Source organism: Astyanax mexicanus, chromosome 19 (genome assembly GCF_023375975.1).
Source record: "Astyanax mexicanus isolate ESR-SI-001 chromosome 19, AstMex3_surface, whole genome shotgun sequence".
Taxonomy (NCBI): Eukaryota; Metazoa; Chordata; class Actinopteri; order Characiformes; family Acestrorhamphidae; genus Astyanax; species Astyanax mexicanus.
The window spans coordinates 20,908,731-20,926,580 of NC_064426.1; the positions used below are offsets into that span (position 1 = coordinate 20,908,731).

A 17,850-nucleotide genomic window follows, 5' to 3' on the forward strand; every position below is an offset into this window, starting at 1 on the left:
CTCCCCCGTAACCTAGGGAGTGGTCCGAACTCATCCTCTCAAGCCATCCTGGACCGTGGGGGGCGTCGCGGTTGCCCGTGATTCGCAGAGGTGGGGTCGGAGCCGGTCTGATGCCCAACTGGAGTGCTGGCGCTGCGGGGGGCGTGGCCACAAGCGAGCGCACTGCAGCCGGCCGGGAAACGGAGCCGGGACCACGCAGTGAGGGTTACGGTGGCCCCAGGAACGCTATGCTTACCCTCGGGATCTGATTCCGGAACTGCCGGACTCAGCAGCTATTTCCTGAAATGCACATTGAATGGAGTGACGGTGAACGCGCTGGTGGACACGGGCTCGTCAGTCTCACTGATACGGCCCGAGCTAGCGACGGAGGTAGCGGCCGAGTTTGTGACTGACAACAGCCAGCGCATCGCTCTCTCTTCAGTCACCGGGGATCCTATAGGTCTCCTAGGATTAACGGAGTTGACGATTGAAGTCGGCAAGGGGCCCTTTCAACAACAGTTCTGGGTAGGACGCATCAACGACCCGTGCATTCTGGGCAAGGACCTGCTCTCACGCGTCGGAGCTAGCACTGACTGTGCACGGGGCTCGGTGCTGGTGACTGGACTCCCCGTAGAGATACGCGACGAGTTAGGGGTAAGTGAACTGGTGGGAGGGAATGTGTGTGATTCGGTGCGTGATACGGTAGAGGGTCCGCTGGATACGGGGTTGAGTGTAGATCCGATAGAGGAGATGCTGGAGCGCAGTTGTGTGGGTTTATCTGGTCCCCAACAACTCCGTTTGCGCGAACTGATTGGCCGTTTTCGCACGAGTTTCGCTATGTCTGAGCGCGAGTGTACTAAAACTAGCCTTGCGGTTCATTCGATAAACACGGGTGACGTCCAGCCCATCAGGCTTAGGCCGCACCGTCTGGCGTTAGCAAAGTGCGTAGCGGCGGAGCAGTTAGTCCGCGAGATGGCGAGTACGGGCATTATTGAGCCTTCGAGCAGCCCGTGGTCGGCCCCAGTGGTCCTTGCGAAAAAGAAGGACGGAAATTGGCGCTTTTGCGTGGATTATCGGCGACTTAACGCTGTCACAAAGCTTGACTCCTACCCGCTCCCCAGGATCGACGATACGCTGGACCAGCTGTCTGGCTCAGCTTGGTTCAGCTCGTTAGACCTGAGGAGCGGATATTGGCAGGTGCCCCTCGCGGCGGGGGATAGGGAGAAAACTGCTTTCTCGCTCGGCTCAGCCCTATGGCATTTCACGGTGCTTCCGTTCGGATTGTGTAACTCGCCGGCTACTTTTGAGCGTCTTATGGAGCGTGTTTTATGCGGGGTTCCGTGGTCGTGCTGCGTCGTTTATTTGGATGATGTCTTGGTGCACGGAACAGACTTCGACTCCGCACTGTCTCACCTTGAAATGGTGCTCGGCGCGATTCAGGCGGCTAACCTGAAGCTCAATCCGGCAAAGTGTAATCTGCTAAGGCAGCGCGTGAGCTTCCTGGGCCACGTAGTGAGCGGTTCTGGCGTGGAAACCGATCCCAAAAAGACAGAGGCGGTCCGTGACTGGCCCACACCGCGAGACCAAAAATGGTTCGCAGCTTCGTGGGGCTCGCCTCGTATTACAGGCGGTTTATTAGGGGGTTCGCGGACGTGGCAGCGCCGCTTCATGCTCTGACTAAGCCTAGTGTGAAATTCCGCTGGTCTGACGAGGCGGAGCAGGCATTCGAGGAGCTAAAAAGCCGCCTGTGCAATGCTCCGATTCTAGCGTATCCGAAGGTGTCTGAGAGTTTCATTGTGGATACTGATGTGAGCGACCACGGCCTCGGAGCAGTCCTGTCGCAGGTTCAGGACGGCTCCGAGCACGTAATAGCGTACTATAGCCGCCGCCTGGACAAGGCGGAGCGCAACTATTGAGTAACGCGCTGGGAACTACTCGCAGTGGTCAAAAGCCTTAAACATTACCGAGCGTACGTGTATGGGGTGCCCTTTCTGCTGCGCATCGACTACGCCTCGCTACAGTGGCTCATGCGTTTCCGCGAGCCCGAGGGCAAACTCGCGCACTGGTTATCTAGACTCCAGGAGTTTTGTTTTGAGGTTGTGCACCGCCCGGGCCGTGGCCACAGTAACGTGGATGCTTTGTTGCGCCAGCCATGTGTGGCCGCCGACTGCAAACATTGTGCTCGTGCTGAGGAGAAATCTGCTGAGACTGCACGCTGCGCTGCAATCTCCGGGGATGTTACTGCCGCTGTCGGGGTGGCTCAGGTGTCCGTAGAGCAGCTCTGCGATGCGCAATGGGCGGATCGCGAATTATCGTGGACAGTACACGCGCTCAGCGCGAACGTCACACCATCGTGGGGGGAGGTGGTGCCGCTGGGCCCGATTGCTAAGGCGTTGCGCTCCAACTGGGCTAGTTTTAGTTTGTCCGACGGCGTGCTGTGCCATACCTGGGAGGATCCGGCGAATGGGCGGCGCGTTTTTCAGGTGGTGGTACCGCGGGCGCTTAGGGGATCGGTCCTACGGGGAGTTCATGGGTCACCTGGGGCTGGGCACTTTGGTGTCACCAAGACTCTGAAGCGCCTGAGGCAACGCTTCTATTGGCCTGGGTGTAGAACCAACGTGGAACTCTTCGTGCACTGCTGTGATGTGTGCGCTGCCAAGAAGGGCCCCTCGAGGGCGCCCCGTGCCCCACTTCACCCTTACCAGTGCGGCAGCCCGATGGAGCGGGTGGCCGTGGACGTGCTGGGCCCCTTTCCGGTGACGGACTCTGGAAATCGCTTTGTTCTGGTGGCGATGGACTATTTCTAGAAAGTGGCCAGAGGCCTAGGCGGTGCCGGACCAAGGGGCGGTCACTACTGCGGATATCCTGGTGCGGGAGTTCTTTTGCAGATTCGGGGTTACGGAAGAACTGCACAGCGACCAGGGGAGAAATTTCGAGTCGGAGGTCATGGCGGAGGTCTGCCGCATCCTGGGAATCCATAAGACCAGGACGACGCCCCTTCATCCGCAGAGTGACCTACTGGTGGAACGTTTTAACCGCACGCTGGCGGCGCAGTTGGCCATGGTGTCGGACAAGAACCAGCGTGACTGGGACAGGCACCTGCCGGTAGTACTGCTGGCCTGTCGCTCCGCTGTGCAGGAGACGACGGGATTCACGCCGGCTCTGCTTATGTTCGGGCGCGAACTGAGGACGCCGGTCTCCCTGGCTTTTGGGGCGCCTCCTGACGGGGGCGGGTACGCTTCGGACACGCCCACTTTCGTTTCGGACCTTATGTCTTCGCTGGAATTAGCGCACCGTCTAGCGCGCTCCAACCAGTCTGCTGTCGGGCAGAAGCAGAAGCGTGCGTACAACACGCGCTGCTTCGGGGACCCGTTGGCGGTGGGGGCGAGGGTTTGGCTGGCCCCCTATAGGCCGAGACTGTCGGACACTGTGGACGGTGGTGCGAACCTGCCGGCCTTGCACTCGTGCCTGATCTGAACTCTGGCTCTTCGGAGCCGCTGGCAGGCGGTGCCATGCCCGGCCCCTCCAGGCTGCCACGGGCACGGAGGCCGCCCGCCCGCCTTAATGACTTTGTTTGCGACTGATTGTAAAAAAAAAAAAAAAAAAAAAAAAAAAAAAAAAAAAGTTTTGTTGTACACGGGGTTGGTGTTGGGTTGGTGGGGTCGCCGGGACGGCTGACCCTTGGGAGGGGGGCTATGTGGCGGCTCTGGGTTGTGTGTGTAGCTGCCTGTAGGCATGTTTCTATTCTTCTGTGTGTGGGGCCTCTTGTGTTTTGTTGTGCTGTGTTGCTCCAGCCTACGTAATTGGTACCTCCCCCGTAATCTAGGGTATGGGGAGGGGCCATGCAGATGGGTGCTGGTTAGGGCACTCACCGTAAAGTAGGTGGATAGTGAGTTCAGTCACTTGGCTCTGTTGGTAGCCTATAGGATAGAATGGTTTTAGCTCTCCTAGTCTTGTTAAAGGCTGTAAGTGAGTGGCAAGCTTGTTCAATAAAGGAGCTGTTGAGCATTCAGCATGAGTCTCACGGGTCTTCCTTCCTCTTCCACGCCACAATATTATATATTTTTTATAGTGATTTGGCTTGCTTATATAGGTGCTGGCAAGCGATTAACAGAATAATATAATCAATTACACGCTCTGTAAAAACGAATCTAAATCAATTAGATGTATCACTATTTACTAGGAAAGTGTTTTAAATTGTGCAATTCTAGTACGTTTTAGACGGGTAGTAAATCAATGAATGAATAATAAAAGTAAGAGGCTGGTGGGGTAATGGAAAATATCACATTTTAGCCTAATTAATTAAGAAACAGGGACCAAGGAACGGGGCAGAAACACGGTACTGTGATTTCAGGCCCCATGGTGGAGCTCACGTGACTAACAAAGCACCTCTGGTAAACTTGGCCGCACAAAGCAAAATATTTCTTATAAACTATATCTGCTATAAGTTATATGAGGGATTGATTTAAGTTTAAGGCTTAAATTGTTGTGGTTGTTTGGTTGGAAGAACTTGTTGATCACTAGTTTTTAATTTGGATGTGGTGTGTAGAGTTTGTATTTACATCTGTTACCTAAAAATTGGCAGACCTCTAAAAAGCTGCTTTCTGACAGCATTAAAGAGACATTTTAGAGACACATTTTTACGGTGGCACAGAAAGGCACATCACAACATTTACAAAGCAAACAAAAAGATGATAACGCAACTACATTAAGAAATGCTGCATTAAGGGAAACCAAATACATTTGCCACACCGGAAATGCTCCCGGCCACTAGAGGACGCTGTTTAGCTGTTGACGATGTACCAAAAGCCTGCGCCAGAAGCTCGCTTTGCTGTGCTGGCTGGGCCTAGACAGGTGAGCGGAGGTCAGAAGTTTGTTCACGGGCGTAATTCTAGCCTAACGTATTTGCTACTGAAAAAACCCCACAGCCCGTGAACAAACTACTGTCCTCCTGTCTAGCCTCAACACATCAGGCTCACCTGTCTTAGGGACAGGAATACAATCACAGAGGACCCCCCCATAAAAGAGAAAATTACCCCCTGAAAAACTAATCCTGTCTGGATAGAGCTTAATTACACTAATTTAAATGTTGTCTTTAAACTAGTATAAATGCTTTGTTATGCTATTCTATTATTGTTGTCAGGGGCATTTTAATGGTCTTTAAATGACAATAATATTGTTTCGCGCAAACATTTTTGAAACAATATATTGTGTAAAATATTGCACTCGTGACAGGCCTAACTGTAGTAAAAGAATTTTTCAGTTTCTGAAAAAAATCACCATCAAATGTACAGTAAGGCCAAGCAGACAACGAAAAAAATAACGAATGTAGTACTGTTAGATAACATCATAGACTTTATTGTAGGAATGAATGAGTAAATAAATAAATGCTTACGAATATCTAAACAGGCATGACCAGCAGCTCAAAGCCACATGTAACAGCTCCATGACACAGGATTCGACAACCTGCTGACACAGCCACATTCATAATCCTAGCACAAACACATTTACAGTATTAACACTTTACTCTCTCTCTCTCTCTTACACACACACACACACGCACACACACACTCTCACTTACCCACTGTCTCACACAGACTCGCACATGGAGTTCCTTCTTCTGAGGATTCATACAGTATCTTTGGGCATACAGTGCCAAGTAAAAGCTAATGTTCAACCAGTGTGAGGTCAGGCAGAGGTCTTCTACTCAGCAGTGGTCATCTACAGCAGCTTTACTGTAGTCTTTCATAAAGTGGAATGACTTCATCTATACCAGTCTTCATCTATACCAGTCTTCACAGATCGCTGTCCTCTGGATTGGCCACAATTTTGCTGTATTACATCTCTTAACATACGTAAGCTGGGCCTGCACAAAGAGTAAGGACACCAGCCATCCTCATGGAGATCTACCACCAACAATCCTTGTTAAGAGCTACCTTTTCCCTTTCTCATGAAGATCTACCACCAGCCATCCTCAATATGATCAACCACCAACCATCCTAATAAAGATATAACACCAACCATTTTCTTGTAGCTCTTCACATAGAGCTCTAACACCAATCATCCTCATGGGGATCTAACACCAACCATACACATGTAGATCAACCACCAGCCATCCGTTAGGGATTTACCACTGGTCGTCTTGACAGAGATCTGCCGACATCCAACCTCATGAAGATCCACCACCGTTCATCCACCACCAGCCATCCTCACAGAGATCTGCCAATATCCAACCTCAGGGGAATCTACCACCATTAAACCTAATCAATAACTATCATACGCCCTCTTCATAGAGATCAACCACTAGTCAGTCTCAAAAAGATCTTCTACCAAACATCCTCACAGAGAGCTATTCATTCTCATAAAGAGCTACCACCGGCCATCCTCATTAAAATCTACCATCAGCCAACCTCAGAGACCTACCACCATCCATTCTCACAGAAATCTACCACCAGTAATCCTCAGGGACATCCACAATCCCTGATATACCACCACCCATTCTCGTAAAGATCTACCACTATTTATACAGAGAGCTACCACCAGTCATCTTTTTGGATGTCCACCCCCAGAGTCATTTTCATGGAGATCTACTACTAACCATCCTTACACAAATCGAAAACCAGCCATCCTCACAGAGATCTACTACCAAGTGTATAGATGAATCTGATTTATTCATTCATACATATGTTGCAGACAGAGGTTGGACTAAGACTACACAGGATGGTAGATCAACAGGACAAGGGCTGGTTACCACTGATGTTCCTTAAAGGAATGATCAGCTGGTAGCTGGCTTACATCTTAGGCTCTTAAGATATTTTGTCTCTTTAGTGACAGAATATTGAGCTTTTGATGTAATTCCCTCACTAATCAAACACTTTTCTTTGCTGACGTGCCAATAAGCCAAATTTGGAACATTTTTACCTTTTTCCACAGTTTTTATCACAGAAACATTACAACGTTTATTTGTATTGATAACATTATACCATTCAGCCCTAATCTGAATCATGCAACCATAAATACTGAATACAGAATACCTGGTTCAAGTGTATTGTAAGCTGTAATACAGCAAAAATGAGGACGTTCTGAAGTTCCTCATCAAACATGACCTATTTCATGAGGACAAACAGCCACAATTCCACAACTACAGTTTATGCACATTGTCTAAAACTCAAATAATCAAACTAGGAGCAGTTTGGGAGCAGCAATAACTGATAACTCCCACGAGCCCCCAGTCCAGTTCCCCCACTATAAACCCCTCCAGCCACAGAGCAGCTTTAGTCACACAGAGCCCTTGGAGGTTTGGAACGGCATGCTTCAGATTCATGAATAAGCTGCATTCACATCAGCTCTTTGCTATATGTTCTTTTCTAACATTACTGAACAGTAAATAGCAGGGTGTTTTTACACACAGACACACACACACAGATTCTGCTTTTAAAAATCACTCTGACAGACTGAATTCACTATGCAGTCTCTCCCAACAGATGGATGGGGGGAAAGAGTATATTTGAGGTCTACTGTTTTGGGAACGTTCCACTAAAACACATAACGTATCTAAGTCGAGTCTACGCCTTTCTCCTCGACGCCCGCTAGTCTTCTGTCTTCCCATTGGAGGATCAAAGGATGGGGGTGGTCAACAGGCTAGCCAGAGGTGTGGGCTGGTTAACCTCGAGACTCTAAAGACCTGCAAATGAGAATTAGATGTTGTTTTTTTTAATTGTGTGCAAGTTCTAAATAATTGGCAAACATACTTACACATGCTTCAACTAGCAACTAGTTAAAACAAGTAATTTGTCCAAAGAAACATAAATTTTATGCTGATAAATGACACTTTTGCTTGTAGAAAACCTAGCAGTGTTTTGTGTGCACTTTCACTATATGGATATTTTCACTATAGGTATTAGGACACCTGCTTAATCAATGTATGTGTATATTCAATTTGTGTCTTTTTTGTTAGTTTGTTTTGTTTTACATAACATTATTGAGACCTGTTTTCCAACAGAATTGACCAATGAACCAGCCAATGAAAAGGTTTACAAGCCAATGAAAAAGTAGCTTAGCACTGCACAGAAAAAAGAACACCAACTCAGACATTGGGGCATGGCAGCACTAGAGCCAACGAGGCATTTTAAGAGCTAATTTGTAATTTTTAATTAGCATGTTTATTTTAAAGTTTGGAGACTGAAATTCCTTAAATTTTTTTCCAAAAAAAAATTCTACCAGCAGGTTATAAGGAGCAGTAAAGCCACTCCACTGAAGTGCAGCGTTATACAGAAGTTTCAGTTTAGTTTTTCAGCACCGAGACAGGAGCAATATTAGCATTAGCCGTTCAGAGGTGAGTATCATCTCCTTGTAGTCTGCTGCTAACCCTGGCTAGCACAGCTAGAGCAACATAAGCCCCTAACCACGCTAAGCTCGTTTACCGTGTTAAAACAAGCAACATGGGACCAGAAATAGACCAGAAAATAGATGTTTATTGATAGTGCACCTTATAATCAGGTGCGCCTTGTAGTGTGAAAAATACGGTTTACAAAAAGGTCAATATCAAATATAAAATAACTTTTATACAGAATTTACATGAGAATATAGATTATAATAGAGTCTTCCCTTGTGGGCATTACATAAAAAAAAACAGCATTCTTATATTTTAAGTATAACAGGTGCCAATCGGCAATCCATTAAAAAGGTTAATACTAATAAATAGTATAGTATAGTTAATACTAAAAAATAGTATAAAAAAAGAAACACACTTACGAGTAGCTGGTGTGTTGCTGGCGCCGCCTGGCACTACGCAGCTTCTCAAACCTGGCCTCCATCTCCTCCAGGACTTTAGGTGTGTAGCGGACCACCAGCTTCACTGAACCCTGGGCGGCCTTCAGAAGCTCCACAGCTTTCTCATGGTGCTCCCCCTCCACACTCTGCACACACAGGGGAAGATGGGGAATACTTAGAGAAGCTGAGATGCTATGGATCTGTATGAACAAGTATCAGTAAACATTATCCCAAAAAGTTTTAGAACATCACTATTTTTTAGAAACCCTGTGTCCAGTAACCTGTCAGCTTATTATTTTTTTGTATATACATTAGGGGTGTAAGAAAATATCGATACACTTGAATATCGCAATATTACGTTTCGAGATACTGCATCGATTCTCAAAAATGCTGTATCAATTTTTTTATTAAGTGTGTTTTTATTTAACTCCCGGCAGCTAGATGGCAGACAGTAGTTACTTTTGTGTTGTTTATTCACCCGGCTGCGAGGTGGCAGTGCTGTGATCTATCTTGATCCATTCGGTGCCTCCAGTACACTGCAAGTAAGTACAGCGCTACAGTGCTAATAGCATTAGCACCCCGTTGGCGATGGCAGCGTTAGGCTGGCTCCTGGGGTGCACAGAGCTGAAGTGTTGGCTCATTTTGGCTTCCACAATGAAGAAGACAGAGTGTTTAAAACTGTTAAAAAAAGGTGGCATGATATTGGATGTTACAGGACTTGTTATTAAGTCTAATGGAGCTCCCACCGATCTGATTGTTTACAAATTAAACTTTTTCCACTTAGATTAAATTAGGTTGTATGAGGTTTTTTTAAAGTATCGTGATATATCGCATCGTGAGCCCTGTATCGTGATACGTATCGTATCGCCAGGTTGGTGCCAATACACAGCCCTAATATACATACTAAAATTACTTTTTTTCGTTTTTTAGTGTACGGCAAAATTTTGTAGACTGTATTTTGTACCATTTCCAGTTGTTTACTGGTCCTGAAGAGCTCAAATGGCAAAAAAATAAACATAAAAAAAATATTTTAATCATATGGACATGTGATCTTCATTTGAACACTCTTGAGGGATGGAGATAAATAATTAACCACATAACAAAAAAAAAAATTTAAATATTGAGGAAAAAGACTTTCTGTCGCGTAATGGTGTCATGATTTCTTTTACAATATTATGTGGTTTCTGACATTGTATGATGCACCTATAAATATGGTACTGTTTAATAAAGTACATGGTACAGCTAGCAGTTTGCTAACTGATGCTAATTGGTGGGCTAATAGATTCCAGTGCTTTTTTAGCAACATTAAAAGCTACCACTACGGAAATGACTGGCACACTCTACATACCACCCCGTTGACTGACAGCAGCTGGTCGCCCCTCTTCAGTCCACCCTGCCGGTCAGCCACGCCCCCAGGGATGACTCTGGAGATATAGATGGGAGAATTCTGCTCCTTTCCACCCATGATGTTAAATCCCAAACCTTCATCTGTCTTGGGGAGCTCGACTACACGTGGGTGGGCGTGGCCTTCACTGGCTGCAAAAGCTGCTACTGTGGCCTGGAGAGAATGAAAGGAGCGAGAAGGAGGCTGAGAATACTCAATGACTTTAGGAAGTGACCATAAGAAAATATTTAAAACATTATAAAATATTGTCATACTTAATTGTAATAATTACTGTGGCAAGTAATAAACCCACAACCATGTCCTAAAACTATTTAGAAATAACCCAGTGTTAAGCCACCACTGTAATATTAGTCTTTGTAATAATGATTTTACAGCATGCTACAACAAGCAAATTGTATACAACTGAAATTGTAGAAAACAAACTTGCTACAATAACATGCATTGAAAGGTTATATTTTTTCTTTCTTCAGTAAAATGATCATTAGCAATGAATAACATTGCATTTAACAATGAATAACAAATTGTATTACTGTGTATATGTATTATTTAAAATATTCTGCATTGTAGATTAATAATAAAGTCTATGAAGAAACAAACTTTATGGAATAATGTAGTAAACCAACATGTTAGATTCTTCAAAATATGGCACTTTTGCTTAGATGGCAATTTTACACATCTTGGCTGTTTTTTTCAGTCAGCTTTATTAGGTAGAGTCACCTGGAACACCTTTCAGTTAACAGCTGTGCTGAACTTGTCAAGAGTTAATTACCTGAATTTCTTGTCTCTTAATGTGTTTGATAGCATCAGTAATGTTCTAATTCATATTATAACAAGAACTACTCAACTAACTAAATAAAAAATACTGTAAGCAATGAAGGCTCAGTCAATTTGAACATTTGAAAACTATTATATCTTTGAAACTATCGTCAGGTGCAGTAACGCAAAACGATATGATGAAAATGGCTCTCATCAGGGCCGCCCCAGGAAAGAGGGGAAGAAGAGCAAGAGTTAACTCTGTTGCACAGGATCCCGCCCTCCTCCGGCTCGTGGAGATAGGTGGTCCGTCACAATCACTGGAGATATCAGCCAAAAGCGTTCGCTGAGGGAGGTGACCCCGGCCCCGCCCCCAAACTTTCAAAACCATCCCTTTCAAAACTCGAGCGCAAAACACTCAGTCGAGCACAAACTGCACGCAAGGAAAAAAAAGCACCAAAGAGGAGAAAAATGAAGCTCGAGAGCAACATTTTCTTCAGCGCGCACATGATTCCCTTTTTTTTTTTGCTCGCTAGTTTCACATTTGTGCTCACGAGAAGTTCATTTACACACACAAAATGTTACAACACGCTGGCAAATTTTTTTCATCTGGTATTTTTGCGCCCTCGACTTTTGACATTGATGTGACGCCATAGTTGACACAAAGCAGTTTATGTATTTGGATTCATGTTGTCACCAATTTCTGACACATCTGTATGCTTTATAAATGAAGATTGGTCAGACCAGACCGTTTCTCTAGGCTTTAACAGTCCAGTTTTGGAAAGTCTGTGTCGACTGCAGCCTCAGCTTTCTGTTCTTGGCTGACAGAAGTGGAACTCAGCACAGTTTTCTGCTGTTCTAGCCTATTAACCTTAATTTTAGACATGTTGTGCATTCTGTCATGCTTTTCAGCCACTGTATCCTTTCTGTCAGCTCCAACCACTCTGACCTTTCACTCCAATCAACAAAGCATTTAGTTTAAGCAGAACTACCAATCACTTGATATGTATTTTTTTATTACAGCATAGTGAGTACAGTCTAGAGTCTGTGGTGCTGTGAAAATATTCAAATATCAGTGAGATTGTATATTTGATTCATTTTGATGGAAAGTTTTTGGCCTAATCTCCAGGATTGTAATGCTTGACAGTGATGTCATGTCATTGCCTAATCAGATAACTGCATAAATTAGTGTTTCTATTGAATATAGTGCATGCTAGTGCATGGTGCTCATCATACGTACCTTAGCAGTGGCCTGAGCACGGACCTCAGGCCCACCCACAATATCCAAGGTGTCATACAGCTGTTCATACACCTGTACAGAGAGCAAGAACAGATATATTACAGTCATATTGAGACGGACTACGACAACAGCTAAACAGTGTGAATGTGAGGTTAAGTGTGTGTGTGTGGGGGAGGTGAGAGCCAGCCAGATGACTCAGCCAATCGTCTGCAAACAGTGCAAAACAAAAACATTTGCCTGGAACTGGAGGTAAGGGTGCGCAATATGACACCTGATATTATTCATACAGTGGCGTGAAAAACTATTTGGCCATTACAGATTTCTTTTGTTTTTAGCATTTTTGCCATACTTACTTTTTTTAGATTATCAAACAAATATAACCTGAGTAAATAGAAAAAACACTTTTTAAATTATCTTTTTATTTATTAAGGAAACAAATATCCCAACCAATCTAGCCCTGTGTGAAAAAGTGTTTGCACCCCCATAAATTCACTGTGATTAATCACAATTTGTGGACAACTGAGTTTAATTTCACTATTAACCACAATAGTGGTTAATAGTAGCCTGATTAATGCCAGACCTGTAAAATCAAGAAATCACTTAAATAGAACCTGTCTGACAACAAGAAGCAGCTAAAAGATCTCAAAAAGCAACACATTATGCCCTGATCTGAAGAAACTTAAAAACAGATGAGAAAACAAGGTCATTGATCATCTATCAGTCTGGAAAATATCACAAAGTCATTTCTAAGGCTTTAAGACTCCAGGGGACCACAGTGAGAGCTAGTATTTACAAATGGAGAAAATATGGGAATTTGGTGAACCATGCAAGGAGTGGCCAGCTGACCGAAATTATTCCAAAAGGGCATGGACAACTCATCCAGGAGGTCACAAAAGAACACAGGCCCACTTGCCACAGTTAAGGTTGGTGTTAATGTTTCAATAATAAGAAAAAGACTGGTTGAAAATGGTCTACATGGGAGAGTTTCAAGGCAAAAAACACTGCTGACCAAAAATAACAAAGGCCCGCCTCACATTTACTCAAAAACAGTTTTTGATGATCTCCAGGACTTTGAGTAAATATTCTTTGAACTGACGTGACAAAAAAGTGGAACTTTTTGGAAGGTGTTTGTCACATTACTTCGTGTTTAAAAATAAAATATAATTTCAGAAAAAGAACATCATACTGAATGTAAAACATGGTGGTGTTAGTGTGATGTTCTAAGGCTGCTTTGCTGCTTCAGGTTTTGGATAACTTGCTGTAATAGATGGAACCAGGAATTCTGCTGTTTACCAGACAATCCTGAATCAGAATATCTGACCATCTGTTTGTGACCTCAAGCTCAGGTGTACTTGGGTTCTGTGGCAGGACAGTGATCCAAAGCACACAAACAAGTCCACCTCTAAATGGTTTTAAAAAAAAAGTCTGATCGAGATGCTGTGGCTGATCTGTTTATGCTGGAAACGCCTCCAATGTGTCTGAATTAAAACTATTCTGTAAAGAAGAGTGGACCAAAACACTTTTTCACACAGATCTAGATAGGTTTGTATAGTTTTTTCTTTAATAAATACAATTATCATTTAAAAAGTGTTTTATATATTTATTCAGGTTATCTTTGTCTGATATTAAAGTTTGATAATCAGAAAAATATCAGTATGACAAAAAAGCCAAAACAAAATAAATCTGTAGGGGGCAAATACTTTTTCATGACACTGTATATATACAGCTCTGGAAAAACATGACAGACCACTTCATTTTCTGTATCATTCTGTATCAGTTTCTCTGATTTTGCTATTTATAGGTATATGTTTGAGTAAAATGAACATTATTATTTTGTTTTATAAATTACAGACAACATTTCTCCCAAATTCCAAATTAAAATGTTGTCATTTAGAGCATTTATTTGATGCTCTAGCTAAAGATGCAGAGCTTTCAGACCTTATTTGGTGGAATAACCCTGGTTTTTAAACACAGTTTTCATGCATCTTGGCATGTTCTCTTCCGCCAGTCTTTCACACTGCTTTTGGATAACTTTATGCCACTCCTGGTGCAAAAATCCATCTTCCTCTTGATTATATTCCAGAGGTTTTCAATTTGGTAAAATCAAAGAAACTCATCATTATTAAGTTGTCTCTTATTTTTTTGTTGTATGAGCTGTATGTATTTCAATGTTTTTGGCATCCTGCCCACCCTTCACTTGAAAGTGTCATTACACAGAGTGTGTCTGTGAGACATGGACAGAAGAATGATGGAGCTGGGAAGGAGATGCTTGAGAAGAGAGAGAATGAAATGAACGTGCTCCAGTCAGAAAGGGAGGAATACAGAGGAGGTCTGGAGGAGCAGCAGTCGCTGTGAAAGTGTGGGAAGAAGACAGAAAGAAAGAACAGTGCAGTCAAATCAGTGACTTCATCCCTGCATTCAGAAACTCTCTCTCTCTCTTTCTCTCCTGCCCACACACACAGCTTACTGTCCACAGGGAGCTAACAGCCAACATCCGGCTTGATGTAGGGGAGAATGAAGAGGTAATTAGTAACAGATAAACAGCAGCTTCTAATGTCAGGTTTAATTTAACTTGTGTTATTAAACCAGTACAGTGTAATAAAGGAGGGTATATTGAGGGAGTTCACTATTCTAGTGACGGTTAAATTTGACTGACATTTATTACAGTGCTGTAGATACAGATCTCCTCATTACCATTATCCATTAGTCCAGTGGGTGTATAAAACACAATGGTAATGATGAGATCAAGCTAAAACCAAGCATAATGTTAATACTAATAATTAATGTGCGTACATAATAACTAATGGCAGTTATGGGATAACATTTTGATAGAGCATAACATAGCATAATACTAAAATGAATTATTATTATCATCATACCAAATGGTTCATAAAGTCCAAAAAACAATGACAATTACAGAATAAACATTATATTATGGAGTTACGTAATTTATCTGATTATTAACTAATAGAGTGGTTATGGGTTTATGATTTCTTACTATATAAGTTCTATCTATAAATCCATCTTTCCTTTACATACAGCTCTGGAAAATAAGAGACCACTTAAAAAGTTTCTTTGATTTTTACCAAACTAAAAACCTCTGGAATATAAGAAGAAGATGGATGATCACAAGCTATTAAACCAAGCTGCTTGAATTTTTGCACCAGCAGTGGCATAAAGTTATCCAAAAGCAGTGTGTAAGACTGGTGGAGGAGAACATGCCAAGATGCATGAAAACTGCATGAAAATCTTGTTTCTGAACTCTCAAAACTTTATGATTATGAACTTGTTTTCTCTGCATTATTTGTGGTTTTCCAGAGCTGTATATCCTACCCTGTGTTATTGTGTTATTTTCAATTTGTATTGTGGTATTTAGTATACAAATAAAAAATAATTATACAGGAATCACATATGATGTGGACCCTATGTGTGTGTGTGGTGAAAGCCCACCTCTCTGATAGCAGCGCAGAACTTGCTCTGGAGGACTCTCTGCAGAGCCTGCAATTTAGGAGGCGGCAGCTCACCACTCCTTTGCAGCCTGTCCAACAACTCAATCACCCTGCACACATCTACAGATAGACAGACAGAAAGAGAGAGAGGGAGAGATAGAGAGGGACAGAGAGAAAGACCAGTTGGTTCTACACATAACGGTTTATAAAAGTGTCTGACTGCTTGTTTATAGAGGAATCAGAACTGAATGAAAAAGAGTGAAGCTGTTCAGAGTAGAGTAGAGCTACATCAACAGTACAGTGTATGACCAATTCATACTGGTTCTATACATATTAACGCTACATCAACAGTACAGTATAGGGCCAATTCATACTGGTCCTACATACCAGAGCTAAATTAAAAGTCCAGTGTAGGACCAATTAATACTGGTTCTTTACATATTAACGTTACATCAGCAGTACAGTATAGGGCCAATTCATACTGGTCCTATATATCAGAGCTACATCAACAGTAGAGTATAGGGTCAATTCATACTGGTCCTATATACCAGTGCTAAATTAAAAGTCCAGGGTAGGACCAATTAATACTGGTTCTTTACATATTAACGCTACATCAACAGTACAGTATAGGGCCAATTCATACTGGTCCTATATATCAGAGATACATCAACAGTATAGTATAGGACAAATTAATATTGGTCTTATATATATTAGCACTACATTAACAGTAGCCTACAGTACGGGATCAGTTCATACTGCTCTGATGTATGACAATATTGGTTTGACTCAGTAATTCAGTACAATGTCACAACAATTTATCTTGGGCCAATATAGCAGTACATTATACTGGTCCAATATATATCTGTGATACATCAACAGTGCAGTGTAGGACCAATTCATACTGGTCCTATATATCAGAATCACATTATACTGGTCCTATAGCATGATGTAATTCAGTACAGTGAGTGCAGGGCCAATTCATACTGGTCTAATACATATTAGAGCTACATCAACATTACAGTGTAGGACCAATTCATACTGGTCTCATATATCAGAGCTACATCAACAGTATAGGATCAATTCTTACTGATTTGATATATGACAATATTGGTTTAACATTGGTCCTATATATATATGTATCATATTGACGTCAGCAGTACAAAATAAAACCAGTTTGCATACATAATTCATTAATTCATATATATATAAGCAGTATGAATGAAGGATATCTAGGTTATATCCAGCACAGTTTACACAGGGGGAGGAGAAAACTATCCCAAAGAAGGAAGAACAGATCACACACCCCAAAGGTAGGTGCATGTGGGCGGTGTCCATTCACACACACACACACACACACACACACACACACACACACACACACACACACACTGGCTACTATGAGATCTGACCACAGAGTGACCACCCACTGCTGCCTGCACCCCACAGCCCGGACCCTCACAGCCTCCTGCAGCCACACTGGATCACACACAGTGAATGCGTGGTCCAGCCCTGATGCCGGGGGTCTGTGTGTGATGATGCTCAGCTACTACAGTGAGCAGCAGCGCGCGCGCCTGATCAGCCCCCACCTCTCTCCAGGCACAGCGGCTCGCTCATCGCCGCCATATCCGCCTCCTTCCCCGGGTGGTAGTAGGATGACATCATGGGGACTCGGAGCTCCGGCTCGGGTTCAGCTCGCGGCTTTCGGCGTCTCTACGGAGCGGGAGGTGCAGCGTGTACCGCAGGGAAGCCCCCGTCTCTCTCCGCGCGCTGCGAGGGTCGCGGCTCGGTGCTGCTGCGTCTATCCGCGCCGCGCACGCAGTGTATTGCTGAATGACGCAACACATCGCGTCAGAGACGCGGAGCGCCGTGATTGGCTCCCCGGAGATCGCCGCAAATTGGCTAAATATTAGCATTTCTCCTTAAGCAGCTCAGTCACAGAGGCTAATGCTAATTTACCTCACAATTAATGTACTAGTGCTTGTAAAACAATTAGAATATCGTTGAAAAGTTACTTTATTTCAGTAGTTTAGTTCAAATGTAAAACTCATATATTATATAGATGTATTACACACAGAGTGATCGATTTTAAGTGTTTATTTATTTTATTGTTGATGATTATGGCTTGCAGCCAATTAAAATCCAAAAATCTGTGTTTCAGAAAATTAGAATATTATATTATAGGACCAATTGGTACTTTGGGAAGTGTGCCAAGTCCTGCTGGAAAATGAAATCTGCATCTCCATTAAAGTTGT

The 17,850-nt window shown here is 43.5% G+C and overlaps 1 protein-coding gene across 1 annotated transcript; it reads right to left on the reverse strand.

Annotated features, from left to right (window-relative positions):
- Nucleotides 1-5,316: 5,316 nt before the first annotated feature.
- On the reverse strand, nucleotides 5,317-17,434 carry lin7b (lin-7 homolog B (C. elegans)). The gene is made up of 6 exons (XM_049467615.1): nucleotides 17,185-17,434; nucleotides 15,600-15,718; nucleotides 12,150-12,221; nucleotides 10,100-10,309; nucleotides 8,734-8,897; nucleotides 5,317-7,663 (listed from the first exon to the last, which is right to left on the reverse strand). The coding sequence occupies exons 1-6, from the start codon at nucleotides 17,258-17,260 to the stop codon at nucleotides 7,642-7,644; spliced, it is 663 nt and encodes a 220-aa protein (XP_049323572.1). The 5' UTR covers nucleotides 17,261-17,434; the 3' UTR covers nucleotides 5,317-7,641.
- Nucleotides 17,435-17,850: the final 416 nt, after the last annotated feature.

Excerpts from the sequence above, each read along its gene's own strand:
- lin7b (XM_049467615.1), bottom strand. The coding sequence starts at position 17,260 with ATGATGTCATCCTACTACCACCCGGGGAAGGAGGCGGATATGGCGGCG. Across the intron at positions 12,222-15,599 it reads TCTGCGCTGCTATCAGAGAG|GTGTATGAACAGCTGTATGA; the intron begins GTGGGCTTTCAC and ends CTCTCTGTACAG. Across the intron at positions 10,310-12,149 it reads GTGCTCAGGCCACTGCTAAG|GCCACAGTAGCAGCTTTTGC; the intron begins GTACGTATGATG and ends CATTCTCTCCAG.